At 40.9% G+C, this 17,403-nt stretch overlaps 1 protein-coding gene across 4 annotated transcripts in view; it reads right to left on the bottom strand.

The window, feature by feature from the left end:
- Tfg (trafficking from ER to golgi regulator) overlaps window positions 1-16,937 on the bottom strand; it is a 32,978-nt gene extending 16,041 nt beyond the window's left edge. The window contains exons 1-5 of one of the 4 annotated variants that reach the window (XM_021209088.2): window positions 16,815-16,921; window positions 12,382-12,597; window positions 5,345-5,428; window positions 4,117-4,263; window positions 811-978 (exon numbers count right to left, since the gene is read on the bottom strand). In XM_021209088.2, coding sequence (XP_021064747.1) covers window positions 811-978; window positions 4,117-4,263; window positions 5,345-5,428; window positions 12,382-12,565 — 583 coding nt within the window. In that variant the 5' untranslated portion in view covers window positions 12,566-12,597; window positions 16,815-16,921. Of the gene's footprint in view, window positions 1-810; window positions 979-4,116; window positions 4,264-5,344; window positions 5,429-12,381; window positions 12,598-16,814 lie in introns of all 4 variants that reach the window. The other 3 variants (XM_021209087.2, XM_029544383.1, XM_029544382.1) reach the window with 3 other exon arrangements.
- Window positions 16,938-17,403: the final 466 nt, after the last annotated feature.

Genomic DNA, 17,403 nt, shown 5'->3' on the forward strand with positions numbered 1-17,403 from the left:
TCTCTAGCTGCATATGTAGCAGAAGATGGNCTAGTCAGCCATCATTGGGAAGAGAGGCCCCTTGGTCTTGCAAACTTTATATGCCCCAGTACAGGGGAACACCAGGGCCAAGAAGGGGGAGTGGGTAGGTGAGGGGGGGGGTAATAGGGGACTCTGGGGATAGCATTTAAAATGTAAATGAAGTAAATACCTAATAAAACTTGGAAAAGAAAAACCATGAAACACTCTGCAACATGTGTGTGATTAGGATCCTCCCCGCCCCCACCAAGAAAAACAGGTACAATGCTGACAAAACGATAGGCAAAAAATAAGAGAAAAGAATATATCACAATTCAAAAAATTTAAAGCTTTACAGCTAAAACCTTATTCATATAAAAGCGATTAATCAGAAATCTGCTTAATTTTAAATTTCCTAAGATTAGAAGAGATAGCAAGATGTATCAAATCCAATTTACTAAAAAAGAAAGAAAGAAAGAAAGAAAGAAAGAAAGAAAGAAAGAAAGAAAGAAAGAAAGAAAGATAGATAGATCTGGACTTTTTTAAATATAAAAGTTCTGCTTTAAAAAAAAAATCTGAAAAGACTTCTTTTAATAAAACTTACCTGAAGGAAACAGTGGTTCCTTTTAAGGTAGAAAAGCATGTTAAAGGCCAAACAAATCTCCTTACGGGTGCTGAAATCATGAATGTTCTTGTTTTATAGAAACTTAAATATGTAAAAAATAATGGGCTGAACCCTTAAGACATAATATTTCACCGTAGTCTAAAAAGAAGGGAAAATAAAAGATGAGAGGGAAAAAGGAACTGACTTACCTGAAACCTGGTCATCTGTTAATCCAAATGCTGACATGACATTTTTGTTGATTTCATCTTGGTTTTTCAGAGGATCAAAAGCTGACATACTTGCTGCCATAACCTGAGTTGCCTGTTTCCCAGAAGAGTCAGAAGCAGCAGGCTTCTCTTCCCTACCATCCACAGTATCTATATTAAGGGATAAACAAGTTTACTTTATCTATATCCAAAACGGCACTAAAAAAAAATAAAATATACATGTGTAGAAATACTGTCAGGACTTTGTGAATAGAGAACTGTGTTCATGCTTCAGGGAAAATGAGTAAAAGATAAAATAAACAGTTTTTTCCAAAAGAATTATTGTCTCTTATAGTCACTGCCCCTTTTAGAATTACTGGATTAAACGGAGTGCCAATAATCCTGGCAATCAAGAGGCTACAACAAGAGGATCAAAGGTTCTAGGCCCATCTGAGTTATATAGCAACACTATCTCAAAAGAAAAGAAGAAAAAAAAAAAAAGGAGAAAGTAAACCATTATTATCATTATTATTATTTAAAAGTCTCCTTAATAAACACAAACATTTTACATGGTCCTTTTATGGAGCCTTGAGCTGGCTAGATTTTCTGTCAACTTGATACAGGCTACAGTCAACTGAGAAACTGCCTTCCTAAGATCAGGCTGTAGGCAAGCCTCTAAAGCTCTTTCTTTAATTAGTGATTTGTGTGGGTGGGGCACCCCTAGGCTGGTGGTCCTGGATAATACAAGCAGGCTGGGCATCCATGAGCAGTAAACTCGTGAGCAGCACTCCTTGCCATCTACATCAGCTCTTGCTTCCAGATTCTTGCCTCGTTTGAGCTCCTGCCTTGGATTGTATCAGTGGACTATGATTCAGGATATGTAAGCCTTTTAATAAATTCTTTCCTCAAGTTGCTTTTGGTGATGGTGTTTCAGAACAGCATGAACCCTAACTCATTCAGGTGTGCGTGTGTTTGTGTGTGTTCACCTGTGTACATAGAGATCAGAAGACAATCTCCAGTGACATTTCTCAAAAGCTGCCCCATTTGCTTTCTGAGAAGGTCTCTCAAAGGCCTGGAGCTTACCAAGCAGGCTATATGGTCTATCACTGGCTGGCCAGTGACAGCCCCAGGTCACTACCTGTTTCCATCTCTACAGTGCTGGAATTACAAACACACACCATCATACCAGACATTTTTTCACATGGGTTCTGGAAACTTAACACAGACCCCACATCAAGTACTTCATCAACTAAGCTATTTATCCAGCCCATACCCCATGACCTACAAATACATGTAGATGCCCAAGAAACAGTTATAGTAATGAATGTTTTATTTTGTAAAACAACATAAATCTTGTCTAAATTTAGGATCTCAACTCTTACATTTTTGTCTATTCCTCTATTAATAAGGCAAGGCAGCCAAAATTCCTAATCATCAGTATAATAACACAATTCTGCTCTTCTCTTAAATATGTACTACTTATTAGTTATTAAAATACTTGTAGAAAAAATATTATTTAGAATTTGCTTCAAAATAATATGCAAGGTGACAAAGTATAAACAGGCATGATGCTGACTTAAGGTAATTCTTAAAGTAAACTTGGATTTATTAGTGCTGGGGCTATTTTTATAAGATGCACTTGTACCATGTTCATGTGTCTTAGTTACATAAGATGCACTTGTACCATGTCCGTGTGTCTTAGTTACTTGTTCTATTGCTTGAAAAGACATTATGGTCATGACTTGCTTTGTATTCAAGAGGAAGGACCTGAGTTTTGAACCTCCAGAATTCACATAAAAAGCTGGCTGGGTAATACCATCCTGTAGTTCCAGCAATAGCAAGATGGAAGATAGAAAAAAAGCTAGCCTAGCCTACTTGGGGAAGTTCCAGGCCATTTAGAGACCCTGTCATAAAACAATAGGTGGAAGGCACATGAAGAATGAAGGGTGTCTTCGGAGCTCCAAATGCACATGCTCACACATGCTGCACTTGTATGTACATCCACCCATATGCAAGTATGTACACAAAAACAAACAAGGGCAAAGTTCAGAATAAGCAAACTGCTTTCATCTGTAATATAAATAAGTCTTCATCATAAAGTGTCTAAGATCATAAAGTATTTCAGTAAATTTAACCATAATCTGAAATAGAGGTAAGACTAAAATTACTAATTCATCAGCAAATACTTATTTAGCTTTTACCATCAACATTAATTCCAAATGGCTAAAGGACATGAAAGAAATTATAGAAAATAGTTCTATTTAAAACCTAACCACATTTTAAAAAGTAAGGTGTCTACAACTCAGTAGCACATGTAACACCCCGAGTCTGATTCTCAAAGGAAGAGACTAGGGACACAAACAAGCACGTAGGAATGGAGGGAATGGGGAGGAAGAAAAAATAGCCAACTTCTTAAACTATGTGGAGCAAAAATGAGAATATCTGAGTCTAAGGCTTTCAAGAAGTTATACATGACATTTTTTCCACAGAAATTCTCATGGCCCTTCCATGTAGCTAGCTTGACTCTTAAAAAAGTTGCCAGTTTGTATTTTAAACATTTAAAACTTGTGTAGTTTTAAGCATTTGAAAATTATGAGCAGCCAGTTACAAAATTATTTTACGTGAAATAGTTCAGTCCATATTTTAAAATACATTTTGGTGCCTAAACTATATTAGTTTCCAATATGTCAGTAAGCCTTAAATTATCTTTACTATTTATAAATAGTACATGTCACCAGTAAATGCAAAAAAGTTTCATATTATTAAAAATTGTATTAAAATAAACTTTAATACTTATAGTACTAATCTAAAAGTATTTTATATTTGAAACATAGTTTTTACTACAGAAAATCGATTTCTAAGATTCATTAATTATCACACTAATAACAATTTGTGAATCAAAAGTGTTTGAAAATTGGCCTACTGTACAGACTGAGACAAACTAAAGAAATCATCACAAAAGTACTCCTTATGCAGTCACCTGCACATTATTATTCAGTACTGGGAACTGAATACAGAGCACTGCATAGGTCAGGCAAGCACTCTACCACTGAGTTATTTCCCCAGTCCTAGAGAGTACTTCAAAATGGGATTCCAGGCCCTGTCCTCCCATAGCTCTATGATTCAAGTACTATAATGCAAGTTTACAGTAATCTTGACAAACAGCTGTGGGAATGTTGACATGTACAAAAGCAGAAACAAGGAGAATAAAGGTATTAAGGATGCCATCTTACTCCAGGAAACATAATCCTCTCCCCATAAAAATGGCAAAAGAATTCATTATGATAAAATAAAATAAATTCAGTTTACCATTTTCAGGAATACTGGTGGAAGGTCCTGGTTCTCCAGGTGGCTCTAAGCTGTCCAATAAGCGATTCACTTTATTTCGAAGTTCTATCAGTTCTCGACGAAGGTATTTCACCTGACTCGATTCAAGGGGTCTTGGCTGGCCATTAACTAAAATAAAAGCATTAATTTGCTTAAACTTAGGAGATGATGTCATTAAAATAACACACACTAAGTTTACTTTCATCCATATACTTTAACCTGTTTATGTGTGTGGAGCATGCATGCAGGTGAGTGCTCCCATGGAGGCCCAAGGCTGATGCTGAGTGTTTTCCTCTCCCCCTTTTTAACCTTACTCTTGGAATGAGGGCTCTCACTGAACCAGCTTTTCACTAACTGATGAGATCAGCTGGCCAGCAAGGCCCTGGACCTGCCCATTTCTTTCTACTCCAGAGCTGGAGTTACAGACATATCCCCATGCTCAGCTGTTCACAGATCAGAACTCAGGTTGTATGTACTGCAGCAAACTGACCAACTGGCCATCATCTCCCTATTCTCTAATAGTATGTTTACAATGTTGGAATTTAAATGCATTAAAATATATACCTTTAAAAAGTAACAAAAATTAAACAAGATACACAGTTGATGCCAAATTCTCTACTTCCTTTTTTATCCCCCACAGAGATAGGGTCTCAAGTGAAGCCCTGGCTACCCTGGAACAATATCCAAGACCCATCATTGGTAGCTTTTACTCCCTGAAAAATAATACCCAAAGTAGCTTTCTAAGCTAAGCCTTAAAAAACAAAAAAACAACCAACCAAACAAACAAAAACATGCTATAGAGAGGTAGTCTAAGCCTATTCTAAATTTGATGTACAAGGCATTATTATTTGGGGTAACAAAACAAATATAGAACTTAACACATTAATCTTCCCAAACATAAATAACCCAACAAAGCCAAAAATCTGACATTATAAATTAAAACTACAGTACTCTTACCAGAGATTCCTAAGTTATATCTCATCTCAATACCAAAATCTTTAATTTTGCCTTAATTACACTTCTACTAATAAAGTTCCAAGTAGTTCCAAGTCTCACCTGAATGCAAATATTTTAAAGTATTATGTAATAACTCTGAGCCATTAAGAGGAAAAATCCAAAGCAAGTAAAAACACATTTATTATAAAAAATCGGATCTAATAAGCATTTGGGTCCAAAAAACAATAAATTCTTTTTAAAGTTTGCCACTCACCAAATAATGTCAGTTTCAGTATTCTACTACACTGAATTGCAAAGGAAAGGTCAGAACTATCAAAAATTGTTATAAGATCTCCATCTGAAATTCAAAAGAAAAATAAATTCAGATTCCCATCAGTAATAAACTGTCATATAAAAATGTAAAATTACAGAGAATTAGAATCTCCCATAAGTATCAGCGAAGAAAGATTTTTTTTTTAGAAATGCTAAATCAACTTTACTAATCTTATAAATATTTATCATATACACATGAGAAAACGTAGCCAAAGTTAAGCAGAGTGTGGTGGTACACAGCTTTAATCCAGCAAGAGGGCAGAGGCAGAGGCAAGTGACTCTCTGAGTTGAAGATAGCCCAGTCTACTAGGGTTGCACAGAGAAACCTTGTTTTGAAAATGTATCATATCATACACTTTAACTTTTAGTACTAAGAGATTTAACAATATCACAAATTACTATATTAGACTGAAAAATCTTTCCATTGTATAACAAATAAATGTATCAAGCATGAAAACAAGGATTCCCATAGTTCAAATCCTTATTTTTAATAAAATGCACTAACACAAATTGAGGGAAGAGTTCCATAAATTAGTAACATAGAGCTGCAAGAGGGATTATAGGACTGCTTTAGTAAACGATGGTGAAATCTTTAGATCACTGACCATGCTGAAAATGAAACCCTAATTTTTAATTTTTTTCCAGTTAATTCATGTTCTTGTGTGTGTGTGTGTGTATGTGTATATATATATATATATATATACACACACACACACACACACATATATATATGATAATGCATGTTCAAGACTGAGATCCCTTAGGATCCTAAGAATAAAAATATTATAATTAGAATATTAACTAAATGTTTCAAACACATTCACAAAGTTAAGGAATGATATGGGGTGATATGGGGTAGGGGGAACCAGTCAGAAAACACAGTTAACTATGTCTCATCAAACTGGGTGAGACTAACTAAACCAATTTTAAAACTTGTTAAGTCATATTATTTTAAACAAACAAAAATGTCAAAATCCAGACATAACTAGGTACTTTGTAACTGTTTTTAGAACTGTATAAGCAGGCCCATACATGTATACATATGTATAGCATACATGCTTAATAATGCTCAATTCTCAAGGATTCTGCTCATAAACACATTTTATAGAAATTAACATACTGATCAGTCTTAATCTTTTTTCTTTTCTTGAATCCCATAACAGTAACAGAATGTGGTAGTTTGAATAGATATGTCCCCCCCTCCCCATACACACATGTTTGAATACTTGGCTCATAGGTAGTGGCACTATTAGGTGTGGCCTTAGTGGAAGAAGTGTGCTACCATGGGGACAAGCTTTGAGGTCTCATATGATCAAGCTATTCCCAGTATGGAACAGTCTCCTGCTGCCTGAGGATCAAGATGTAGAACTTTCAGTTCCTCCTATAGCACCATGTCTGCCTGCATGCCACCATGTGCATGTTTCCTGCTGTGGTGATAATGGACTAAACCTCTGAACTGTAAGCCAGCTCCAATTAAATGTTTTCCTTTATAAGAGTTGCTGTGGTCATGGTGTCTCTTCACAGGAATAGAAACCTTAACTAAGACACAGAATGAGTATCTCTGTTGGAAAGTTATCTAAGTTGCCATCTCATGTAGTTGCTAACAGACTATGAAACAACAATCTGAAAAAATTAAACAGTTTTTAAAAAAATACCACAAAAAAGAAAAGGAGGGAAGGAGAGAAGGAAAAAGAGGGAAGGAGAGAGGGAGAAAGGAAGAAAATACAATGTGGTAACTATATATGGAGGACAGATTTCAATAAGGAAGATACCCTAAAGTGGGAGCCACAAACCACACCCAACAGAACCTCTTTTGTTTTTGCAGAATAATGAACTATGTCTTTTACATTTTTAGTCCTCAAAAATGATGGCTGTATGACAGAATTCTTCCATGAGATGCAAAGCTATAGTATTTATTTTCTGACCCTTCACAGGTTGCTGACATTTCCCCTACATGAAAGGGAGACGAGAATGCCAGTCATAAGGTCAGTTTTAAGATGTGCTAATAGGTGTGAGGCAAGAATAGAGTATCTTGAGTTAAAATGATTTTTAAAATTTTGAGTTGTGTCTCAGTGGTAAAGTGCTGGCCTAGAAGAATTGGTCCCCAGCCCCGTAAAAATGGATGGATAGATGGGTGGACTAGAAAAGAAGGGTGGGTGGATGGATGAATGGATTGAGGAACGAAATATAAAGAAGTACAATCATGAGTTTTGCTGGCAAATGGATTGAACTAGAAAAAAAATCATCCTGAGTGAGTTAACTAAGACCCAAAAGGACACGCATGGTATGTACTCACTAATAAGTGGATATTAGCCAAAGTACAAAGAATACTCAGGACGCAACCCACAGGATTCAAAAGGTCAACAAACGGAAGGACCCAAGTGAGGATGCCTCAATCCCACTTGGGAGAGAGAAGAAAGCAATCACAGGAGGGGGGAGGAAAGGAGGGACCAGAGTGGGAGAGAGGAAGGAAAAAAGGGACCGAGATCAGGTATTGGGGGAGGGGAGGAAGAACAGGACTGAAGCCCTGAGGGCCAGCAGAAAGAATGGAAATGGGCAACCTCTGGAGGTAGGAGGTGGGGGGACTCTCTAGAATGTACCAGAGACCTGGGAGGTGACTCTCAGGACTCAAAGGGAGAGACTTGGATGAGGTGCTCTAGAGTAGGGAGGGGGAACTTGGAGAGTCTACTTCCAATGGAGAGACAGAAGATCAAGTGGAGGGATGGGGTTGCCATCCCACAGTCAAAAGTTCTGACCCAGAATTGTTCCTGTCTGAAGGAACTGCAAGAACAAAAATGGAGAAGAGGAAGAGAGAAAGGAGGTCCAGTGACAGGTCCAAACTGGGATCCAGGTCAAGGGGAGGTTCAGGACCCTGACACTATTATTGATGCTATGCTGTGCTTGCAGACAGAATGCTAGCATGGCTGCCCTTTGAGAGGCCCAACAAGAAGCTGAAAGAGTAAGATGCAGATACTAATACCCAAACAATGATCAGAAGCTGGGGACCCAGGTGGTGGAATTGGGGAAAAGCTGGAAGAAGCTGAGGAGGAGGGTGGGAAGACCAGCAGTCCCAACTAACCTGGACCCATGAGATCTCTCAGACACTGTATGCCAGGCAGCATACACTAGCTGGTATGAGTCCCCAGACATATATACAACAGAGGACTGCCTGGCCTAGCTTCAGTGGTATACCTAACCCTTCAGAGACTTGAGGCCCCAGGGAATTGGGAGGTCAGGCAGGGTTGAGGGTGAGTGGGGACATCCGCCTGGAGAATGGAGACCAGGGGTGGAGGGTAGGAAGGAGGTATGGGAGGAGGAGCAGTTGGGAGGCAGACTGGGAAGGGGATGAAGTCTGGACTGTATAAAAGGATTAAAGAATAAAAATTTTTAAAAATTAATAATTGAGTTATAAACTCAAGAAAAGAGAAGAAATTGACTTAACTAAGGAATACAGCTGAACAGTATAGAGTTAAAACCATGTATTTATAAACAGATGAGATTGCTCAAGGAAATAGGAAGAACGAGTGGCTCTCAAAAATTTGTTTGGCTTATTTCAGATCATATGTCAACAGAAAAGGAGAATTTACACATGTTGGTAGATGACCAACTTAGCTGATCACCAGTGTAAGTTGTCCAAAATAGGTGCCAAGGGATGAACAATTTCCATCTGCAGCTCAGCAAAGCCACATGACCAGGCTCTGACCAATGCTATTATGTACAGATATCCAACATCTCAAAACCTAGCTAAGTAAAATCTCTTCAGAGTATTTATCTGCATGTTGGATGTTAATGCTCAGGGTAAGCCACAGGATGCTAGATAACATTTCTTGATTTTCTTGCATGATGAACCACTGAGAATGTAAGATTTCTATAATAATAACAACCATCATGATTGAAAGTCAGTTCTCAGAGAAAAGCAGTTGTCAGTAATAAAATCAGGAAATACAACTGTCATTCTACTATGTTTGATGAAAAATTTGTTAAGCAAAATATATCTCCATATAAAATAGTTGTGGACAAATGAGCCCAAGAGCATTGCATATTATAAATTGACTATGTATATTAGCATAATGCACACCAATAACTCCTGCAATAAAGACATCTGGCCAGGTGTAGTTAACCTCAAGTTCCATGTCAGTATTGGACTACATAGTAAGAACCTGCCAAAGGAAGAAGAAAAAAAAGAATAAAGAGATACAGAGAGACATCTGCCTTTGTTTAAGCCAGCTTTCCTGTATTTGGTTGGTGTATTAGTTAGGGTTTTTACTGCTGTGAACAGACACCATGACCAAGGCAATTCTTATAAGGACAACACTCAATTGGGGCTGGCTTACAGGTTCAGAGGTTCAGTCCAGTATCATCAAGGCAGAACATGGCAGCATCCAGGCAGGCATGTGCAGGAGGAGCTGAGAGGTCTACATCTAGCACCTGAAGGCTGCCAGCAGAATACTGATTTCTAGGCAGCTATGGTGAGGGTCTTCAGTCCATGCCCACAGTGACACACCTATTCTAACAAGGCCACACCTAATAGTGCAACTCCCTGAGCTAAACATATACAAACCATCACATTCCACTCCCTAGCCCCCATAAGCTTGTTTAAACACGTGAATCTATGGAGGTCATACCTATCCATACCATAATGCAAAATATATTTAGTCCACATAGTCTATAGCACTCTTAACAATGTTAACAGTCCAAAGTTCAAGGTCTCTTCTGAGATTCATCCAATCACTTACTATAATCCCTAAATCAAGATAGGAAACCAGCTGGACAAAGTACAAACTGCATCTCCATGCCTGATGTCAAAGTGGTCTTCAGATCTCCAACTCTGTTTTTATCTTTGTTGACACAACAAACTTCTTTCTCCTAGGGTGGTTTCACTACCTGTTAGCAGCATAGGATACTCAGCAGGTATCCTATGGCTCTGGCATCTGGAAAATCATGGGGTCTCCAAGGCAACTTCAGTGTTATAGGTTCTTGTTTCAATGTCTGGGATCCACACATGATATTCCAGGCTCCTCCAAAGGGCTTGTATCAGTTCTCCAGCTCTGTCCTCTGTAGCACTCTAAGCTCAGGTCGACCCCACTCCATTGCTGCTGCTGTTATTGGTGAGCATCCCATGATACTGGCATCTCTAATACCCTGGAATCTTCTGCTGCAACTAGGCTTCACCAACTGCCAAGCCTCAAATCCTTTTCATGACTCCTTCAGTCCTAGGCCATCAACTGCAACTGAGGGTGCACTTTCACCAATGGCCTTCCATGGCCTCGAACAATGCTGAGCTTAGCTGCTCTCCATGACCCCTTCATGCTTCAAAAAGCGGGTGACTAACACATTACCAAGTACAGCTGCTGCAGGAGTTATAACCTTGGCTATTCAGCTTCTTTGTGCTCTCAGAAAACACTCCCCAGAAGATTTCACCTCAGTGATGCTAGTCTCTTCTTAATCACCACTAATTTCTTAGTTCCACCTAACCAGAATCAATTGTCCCAGTAATGCCTTCTACTCTGGACTCTAAAACCCTCAGAACACATGGCCGAAGCTGCCGAGTTCTGCTGCTTGCTAGGGCTGGTACATGGCTCCCTTGTTCTATTACATTATCACTAGCTTTGTTTTCCAACTCCTTTACTGCCTAAGCTTGGCTATCCTGGAACTTGCTCCATAAGCTGACTACGAACACAAGAGATCTACATGTTTGTCTTCTAAACACTGGGATTAAAGGTGTGGTCCACCAAGTCTGGATTTAGTTTCTCTTCACCTAAAACTTGCTTTGTTCTAGGCTGGAACTGAACTCAAGAGATCTGTTTGTCTTTGCCTCCTGGGATTAAAGGCCTGTGCTACCATGCCTGGACCTTAACTTATCTGGGTTCGATCTTGCCCCAAGATCACTACTCCCTTAATTCACTTTAATACCCTTGAAAATAGTACTTAGCTTCATTTCACTTCTTGGTATCCCTTTAATACTTGAACCATATATTTTTTATTTTTCCTTTCTAAGCTTGCTACACTTGTTCAAATGTTCATGAGACTTAACCAGAGAACAAAGTCTCTCTTGGGCTTTTTTGAGACTTCCTTTGTCAATGCAATCAATATAAATCTCTCTACCTTAGCCTTGGGTAGACTCTTCAAACAAGGGCAAAAAGCAGCTACATTCTTCAACAAAATATCAAGAAAATAGTCTCTCGTCCATGTATTAAAATTCTTCTCTAAAACTTCTACAGCCAAGCTGTACATACAAGTACAGTTCAAATCACCCTCAGCAACAAAGTCTTCCATATTCTTACCAGGATGGCCCATCAAACCCCACTTAAAGCATTCTACTGCTTTCCAAATCCGAAGTCCCAAAATCCACATTTTTCCAAACAGAAGCATGGTCAGGCCTATCACAGCAATACCTCAGTCGCTGGTACCAACTTCTGTCTTAGGGTTTAACTGCTGTGAACAGACACCATGACCAAGGCAATTCTTTTAAGAATTGGGGCTGGCTTATAGGTTCAGAGGTTCATTCTATTATGAACATGGCAGTACTAGGTAGGCATGGAACAGGAGGAGCTGACTTCCAGGCAGCTAGGGTGAGGGTCTTAAGCCCATGCCCACCGTGACACACCTATTCCAACAAGGCCACATCTCCTAATAATGACACTCCCTGGGCCAAGCATATACGAACACCACAGTTGATAAAGAAATCCTTTTTGATCCAATACATATTAGTATGAGAATCCCTTTCAACTCTGAACATACATGTGGAGATCTAAGCAGAAGAAAAGTATTTGAAAAATACATGTGAAAATGTCAGACACTCCCTTCTACTAATAAATTACATTTTTAACATACAAAGGAATTGTATGAACTATACAAATAGTAAATAAAATAAAATAAAATAAAATGGTTGGGGAAAATGGAGAATTAGTCCACGGGGGGGGGGGGGGGGAAATGGGTGAAAGAACATGTACAGTACTTAAGACCTTAAAAACTTACCTTCATCCTTATACTTTATTGTAACTTCATCATTACTCAGAAGTTTTCCTCTGAATACTCGCTGCATCATTAGCACTAATTCATCATAAGTAATGTCTTCATTATGAATGGGAATTCGTCGGATATCTTCCCCAAGTTGAGCTTTGATAATCAGCTTCCCACTTAGGTCCAACTGTCCGTTCATTGTGGAGTCCAGGATGCTCTATATATACAACTCTAGGGGAAAAAAACGATCAAAGCAGAACTATTAGAATGTTAAGAAATTGTGCCCCTTAAAAAAAAAGTGCCTCTCATTGACACATAAATGGTCTGGAAGTATTTTATTACTAACGTAATTTCTATTTTATGTATTATATTATTTTATCCATATACTCAACTAGTTAACTGACAATATCAATACCATCTGTCTAAAATAAATTCCTGACTTCTACCCCAAAGTTGCCTCTCCTAAGGTTTTCACATCTGTTAGTGGCAATTCTTCTTCAAGAAGGCCTTGCTTTCCTTTCCTCACACCTTACATCTAAAGTGGCAGCAAACCTGGTTGTTAACCACCATCTTTAAAGTGTTCTGGTAATCCATCCAATTTGGTATCTTCAGTACCAATAATTTAATCCAATTCCCTACTTTGATTTATTTTAAAATATCTCAAATGATCTGCTTATTTACCTCCATCCACTTTCACTGAATCGTCAACAAACCTGACATTTGTTCTTAAGTAGAATCTAATGTCATTATGCTTTGAACCTTCCAATGAATTCCCATAGAAAAGTGTAACAATGACCCAACCAACCTCGGCATTTTCTACTCATCTGCCTTACTCACACCTGCTACACCAGTTTAAGATCACCTCCCAACTGAAGGCTTTGTGTTTACTGTGTCCTTTGCCTTTCACAACCCTCACTAGAACCAGATTGCTAATTATATATCTTCTAGAGATTTTCCCTAACAATCTAACTTAAAATGCACCTCAGCACTGTCTTCTCTCCCTGCTTTATTTTTCTTCAAAGCCCTAAACACTATGTGACTTTTTAAAGCTGTGCTTTTGTTATCTTTCTAGATTGAAGAAGAAGCCTTGTACATAGTAGTTATTCAAACAGACAATTGCTACAAAATTGTTAACTTGTAACTCTAATGCTAACCTGGGAGAGGAGGCATGCATGAACATGAAATTAGAACCTATTTTTTCCTAAATAAAATCTCAAGAGTATTTTTTTCTAACTTCCTATTTTGGAAACTCAAAGAAAACGGGCAAATAAGCAGCATTCTCCTGGGCTTTGCACAACTATCCACGATCAAGCAACACAACTCCATTAACCTGTCAACCCACATTACCTCCAATCAAAATGGGTGTATGATTAGACTGTATTCTCCTACTTATTTTTTTAAGATTTATTTTATTTCTGTGTGCAGGTGCCCCAGGAGGCCAGAGAGTTGGATCACCAGGAGCTGGAACCATGGGTGGTTGTGAGACCTCTGATTTGAAAATTGAACTCAGGTCCTCTTCAAAAGTAGTACTGCTGCTAATAGCTTGGCCATCTATCTCCCCAGCCATGCATTCTTTATTTTAAAAAGAGAACTAAGTCTAGGATGGGCAGGATCAGGAGCTCAGGCCAGCCTCAGCTACAAAACAAGTTCAAGATCAGTCCAGGCTACCAGACTCTAAAAAAGGCCATTGATCAGTGGTACAGCGCTTGCTTAGCAAGCATAAGGCTTTGGGTTCCATAAATACCTGGTGCCATATTAAAAATATATTTTTTAAATGATAAAAGTAGCTATTTAATACTGGCTTGCTACAGAATTTTCCCCTCATGAGTTTTATTTTCCTCTTATTACCTCATTTCAGGCTATTCAATGATTGTCCTATGAATTTATAATCTTAATTCTGAACCCTAAGGCCTTTAGTAATTCAAATTACTACTGTAAAAGTGCATATTTAGGATCAAATAATGGGTTAATGTTTGTTTGGTTTTTTTGCAATGCCAAGTAATTCCTGAACATGTTTATCTAGAGACACAAAATGTTCCTACTCTTTTTACCTGTTGCAAGTAAATGACCAAGAGAGCCATGTAAGCTGTCCGAAACCTCCCACAGGCTACTTTGCCTCCATTCCTGAACTTTCACTACTGCCAGCTTTCTGTTTCTCTCTCTAAAACTTACTGAACCTCCACTTTCACCCCCGCCCCTTTAATGTGGAAAATCCCTCACCAAATCACCAAACTATTTAACTTGAATTTTTAATGAATCCTAGCTTATGTCATGATTATTAAATATAAATCTCCCAGTAGTCCTCACATAAATGCTCTAGTCTTTGCGTCTAACTGTCCCTCAAATGAAAACAGCCCTTCACTACAAGGTCAAAGCAGAACAAAGTGGAACTATGTTCCACAGTCTGGATGCCATAGTTATCTTAATTTTGTAAAGAGCACTGTTGGGTTTTATTTGATCAGTCTCACAACTGACATAACAACTGTGATGATGTGACACCTCTATAGAACCAACTCTTAGATTGTTGGCCCAATTTGTTCTCTACCTTTAGAAAATATTTACATAACATCTACTATATCCCAGGCTCTAAAACATAGTAAGTTTAGAAAGATAGTAAGTATCTCATACTTTCATTGATAGCCTGACAGGAATGAAGATCTTACAATAAATCTGCATTTACTGCCTTCTATCTATAGGCCATATAAGCCAGCAATATAGACTAAGGACCAGTGCTTAGAAAGCTGAACACTGTCAGTTCCTGAACCATCTCACAGTACCTTCTTTACCTGGCCAGAAGGGGCACCTCATATCAAGATACACTCCCAAGTATGTTCCAGCACAAATGTACTTGGTAATTAATATGCCCTCTGATGGGACTGGGAAGCACTCAGCTCCAAAGGACCTAAAAGCTAACATTACATATCCTTAACATCTGCCATGGGTGGCCCAGTTTCATGTCTAGTTTCCTCCCTGCAGTCTTAGCTAAAAGTTGTCCATTTGTGTAGAGATGTCAGGCACCACAGTTATTTCCTGTCCCAAGAGAAAAACCTCACCCACACAGCTGTCAACTCTGGTCCTGCCTTTCTCTAAGCACGTAGAGATGAACATGGATGAGTTCCTAGAACTGCTGTTGAGATCACTATGCATTTTCTGATTTATCTTGCTGCTGTCTTACTACTTCCTAAGTCCAGAAGTGACTCAACCTGGAACTTAACCTTCATCCAAGAAATATTCTGGTAACTGGGATACACTGAAGAGTCCAAGGACATAAAGCCTGCCCCCTCCACTAGGAGGTAAGTCCAGCAGTCAAGCCTCAGGCACCTGCTGCGTAACCTGAGAGGAGGCCCTCTTTCAGAAACTTCTAAAGCACCCACCCTCTATACAAGTTTCTTTTTCCCTTCTGTCTTTTCTTGTCCCCACCTTCCCAAGACAGGGTTTCTCTGTGTAGCCTTGGCTGTTCCGGAACTCACTCTGTAGACCAGGCTGGCCTCCATCTCAGAAATCTGCCTGCCTCTGCCTCCTGAGTGCACCACCACCAACTGGTTCCTTTCTCCTCCTCTTCTTCTTCTTCTTTTTTTTTTTCTCTCTTTTTCTTTTCTTTTTTTAAAAGAACCTTAATTATTCTAAAACTGTAAGTGGGTCTCAAAATCTGTATGACAGGCAGTGTGTATGGCAAGAATGGTAACCATTTTCACTGGTAGCTAGGTGAGCTCAAGCTCTTCTCTGCGCTGTACTTTCTTCACATGTGAAGGGAGTCTCCTAACAGCTGCTTTGGTAGAATCTCTGGGATTACCTACCTACAATTCTCCCTACCGTGCCCCGAGACACCAACTTAACAAAAGTTGGCAACTGCAATCAGTAAAACTGGGTAGGGCCCCAAGAGGACACCAAGCACGGGAGTGCACGACCGAATGGGGCTCCTCTTTGTGACCTCAATCTACCGATTAACTCCGGGTCTACGGTCCACCGTCCAAGCCACTCCCGGGGATCAGACGCTTCGAGCCTCCTCAAGCCCCTTTTCTCTGCCTTCCATGATTCACCCTGCACCTTCCCAAGCCGCTCTGGAGGGTGAGGCGCCGAGCAAACGCCCCAGGCTTCCTCGATCCCCAGGTCTCTAACTCGGTAAGAGGTACCCCCAGGCTCCCTCTACTCTCTGGGGCCGGAGGGAACAGGACTTGGGGTTTCAGCGGGGCCAAACGCCCGCCACGCCAGGCCGGGCCGGGCCCCCTCCCCTCCCCCTTCCCTCCCTCCCGGCCGCCCCTCCCCCGCGCCAGGCCGCTCGTCCGCCTCACCCCGGGCCCGCGCCCTCCCTCCCAGCCCCTTCCCACGGTCGCCAGCCCCACCCTCCCGCCCGGCGCTGGGAGGTTCCGAAGCCCTGCGGCCCTCCCGGGCCCCCCCCCCGACCTCCTCCCGGAGCCGCCGCGCGCGCCTCACTCCGGCCGACGTACCCCGCTCGCCGAGGCCGCCCGCCTCAGCTGACCCGGCCGCTGCGAGGCCGCCGCGGGCTCCCCCTCGGTATCGCAGGGAGCCTTCCAACCCCCGTCCGCCGAGCGTCGCCGAGCTGCAGGCTGCGCGGAGCTGGCCAATCGCACACACCCGACGAGCCGAGCGACGGCCGCGGTCCCGTACGTGGCAGGTGGGAAGCGCAGGGGCGGGAGCCAAGGGGAGGAAAAAAAAAAAACTGGCCTGGCGCCCCGCCTCCAGGCGCACAAGCCAGCCAGGACGCATGCGCGGTGGGGTGAGGGGCGGGACGGGCGAAGACCCCGCTGCGTCGGGTGAGCGGCCCCGCGTCCTCACTGGATGACCGAGTGTAGGAAGTGCGAGCCGAGGCGGATACGCATGCGCGGAGAGTTACCAGCACTTCCGGTTTCCCGGCCAGCGAGCATTTCCTAACTCGGCGCCGCCCGGTGGGCGGGGCGGGGCGGAGTCTGCAGGGCGGGTTTGCTCCGAGAGCCTGGGGGAAGTGGGGCATCGGTCCAGAAAGGTTTGGGTCTTGTTGCTCTGTGGCTGTCCTAGTCAGCTAGTCTGTCACATCTC

Source organism: Mus pahari, chromosome 12 (assembly GCF_900095145.1).
Source record: "Mus pahari chromosome 12, PAHARI_EIJ_v1.1, whole genome shotgun sequence".
Lineage (NCBI taxonomy): Eukaryota > Metazoa > Chordata > Mammalia > Rodentia > Muridae > Mus > Mus pahari.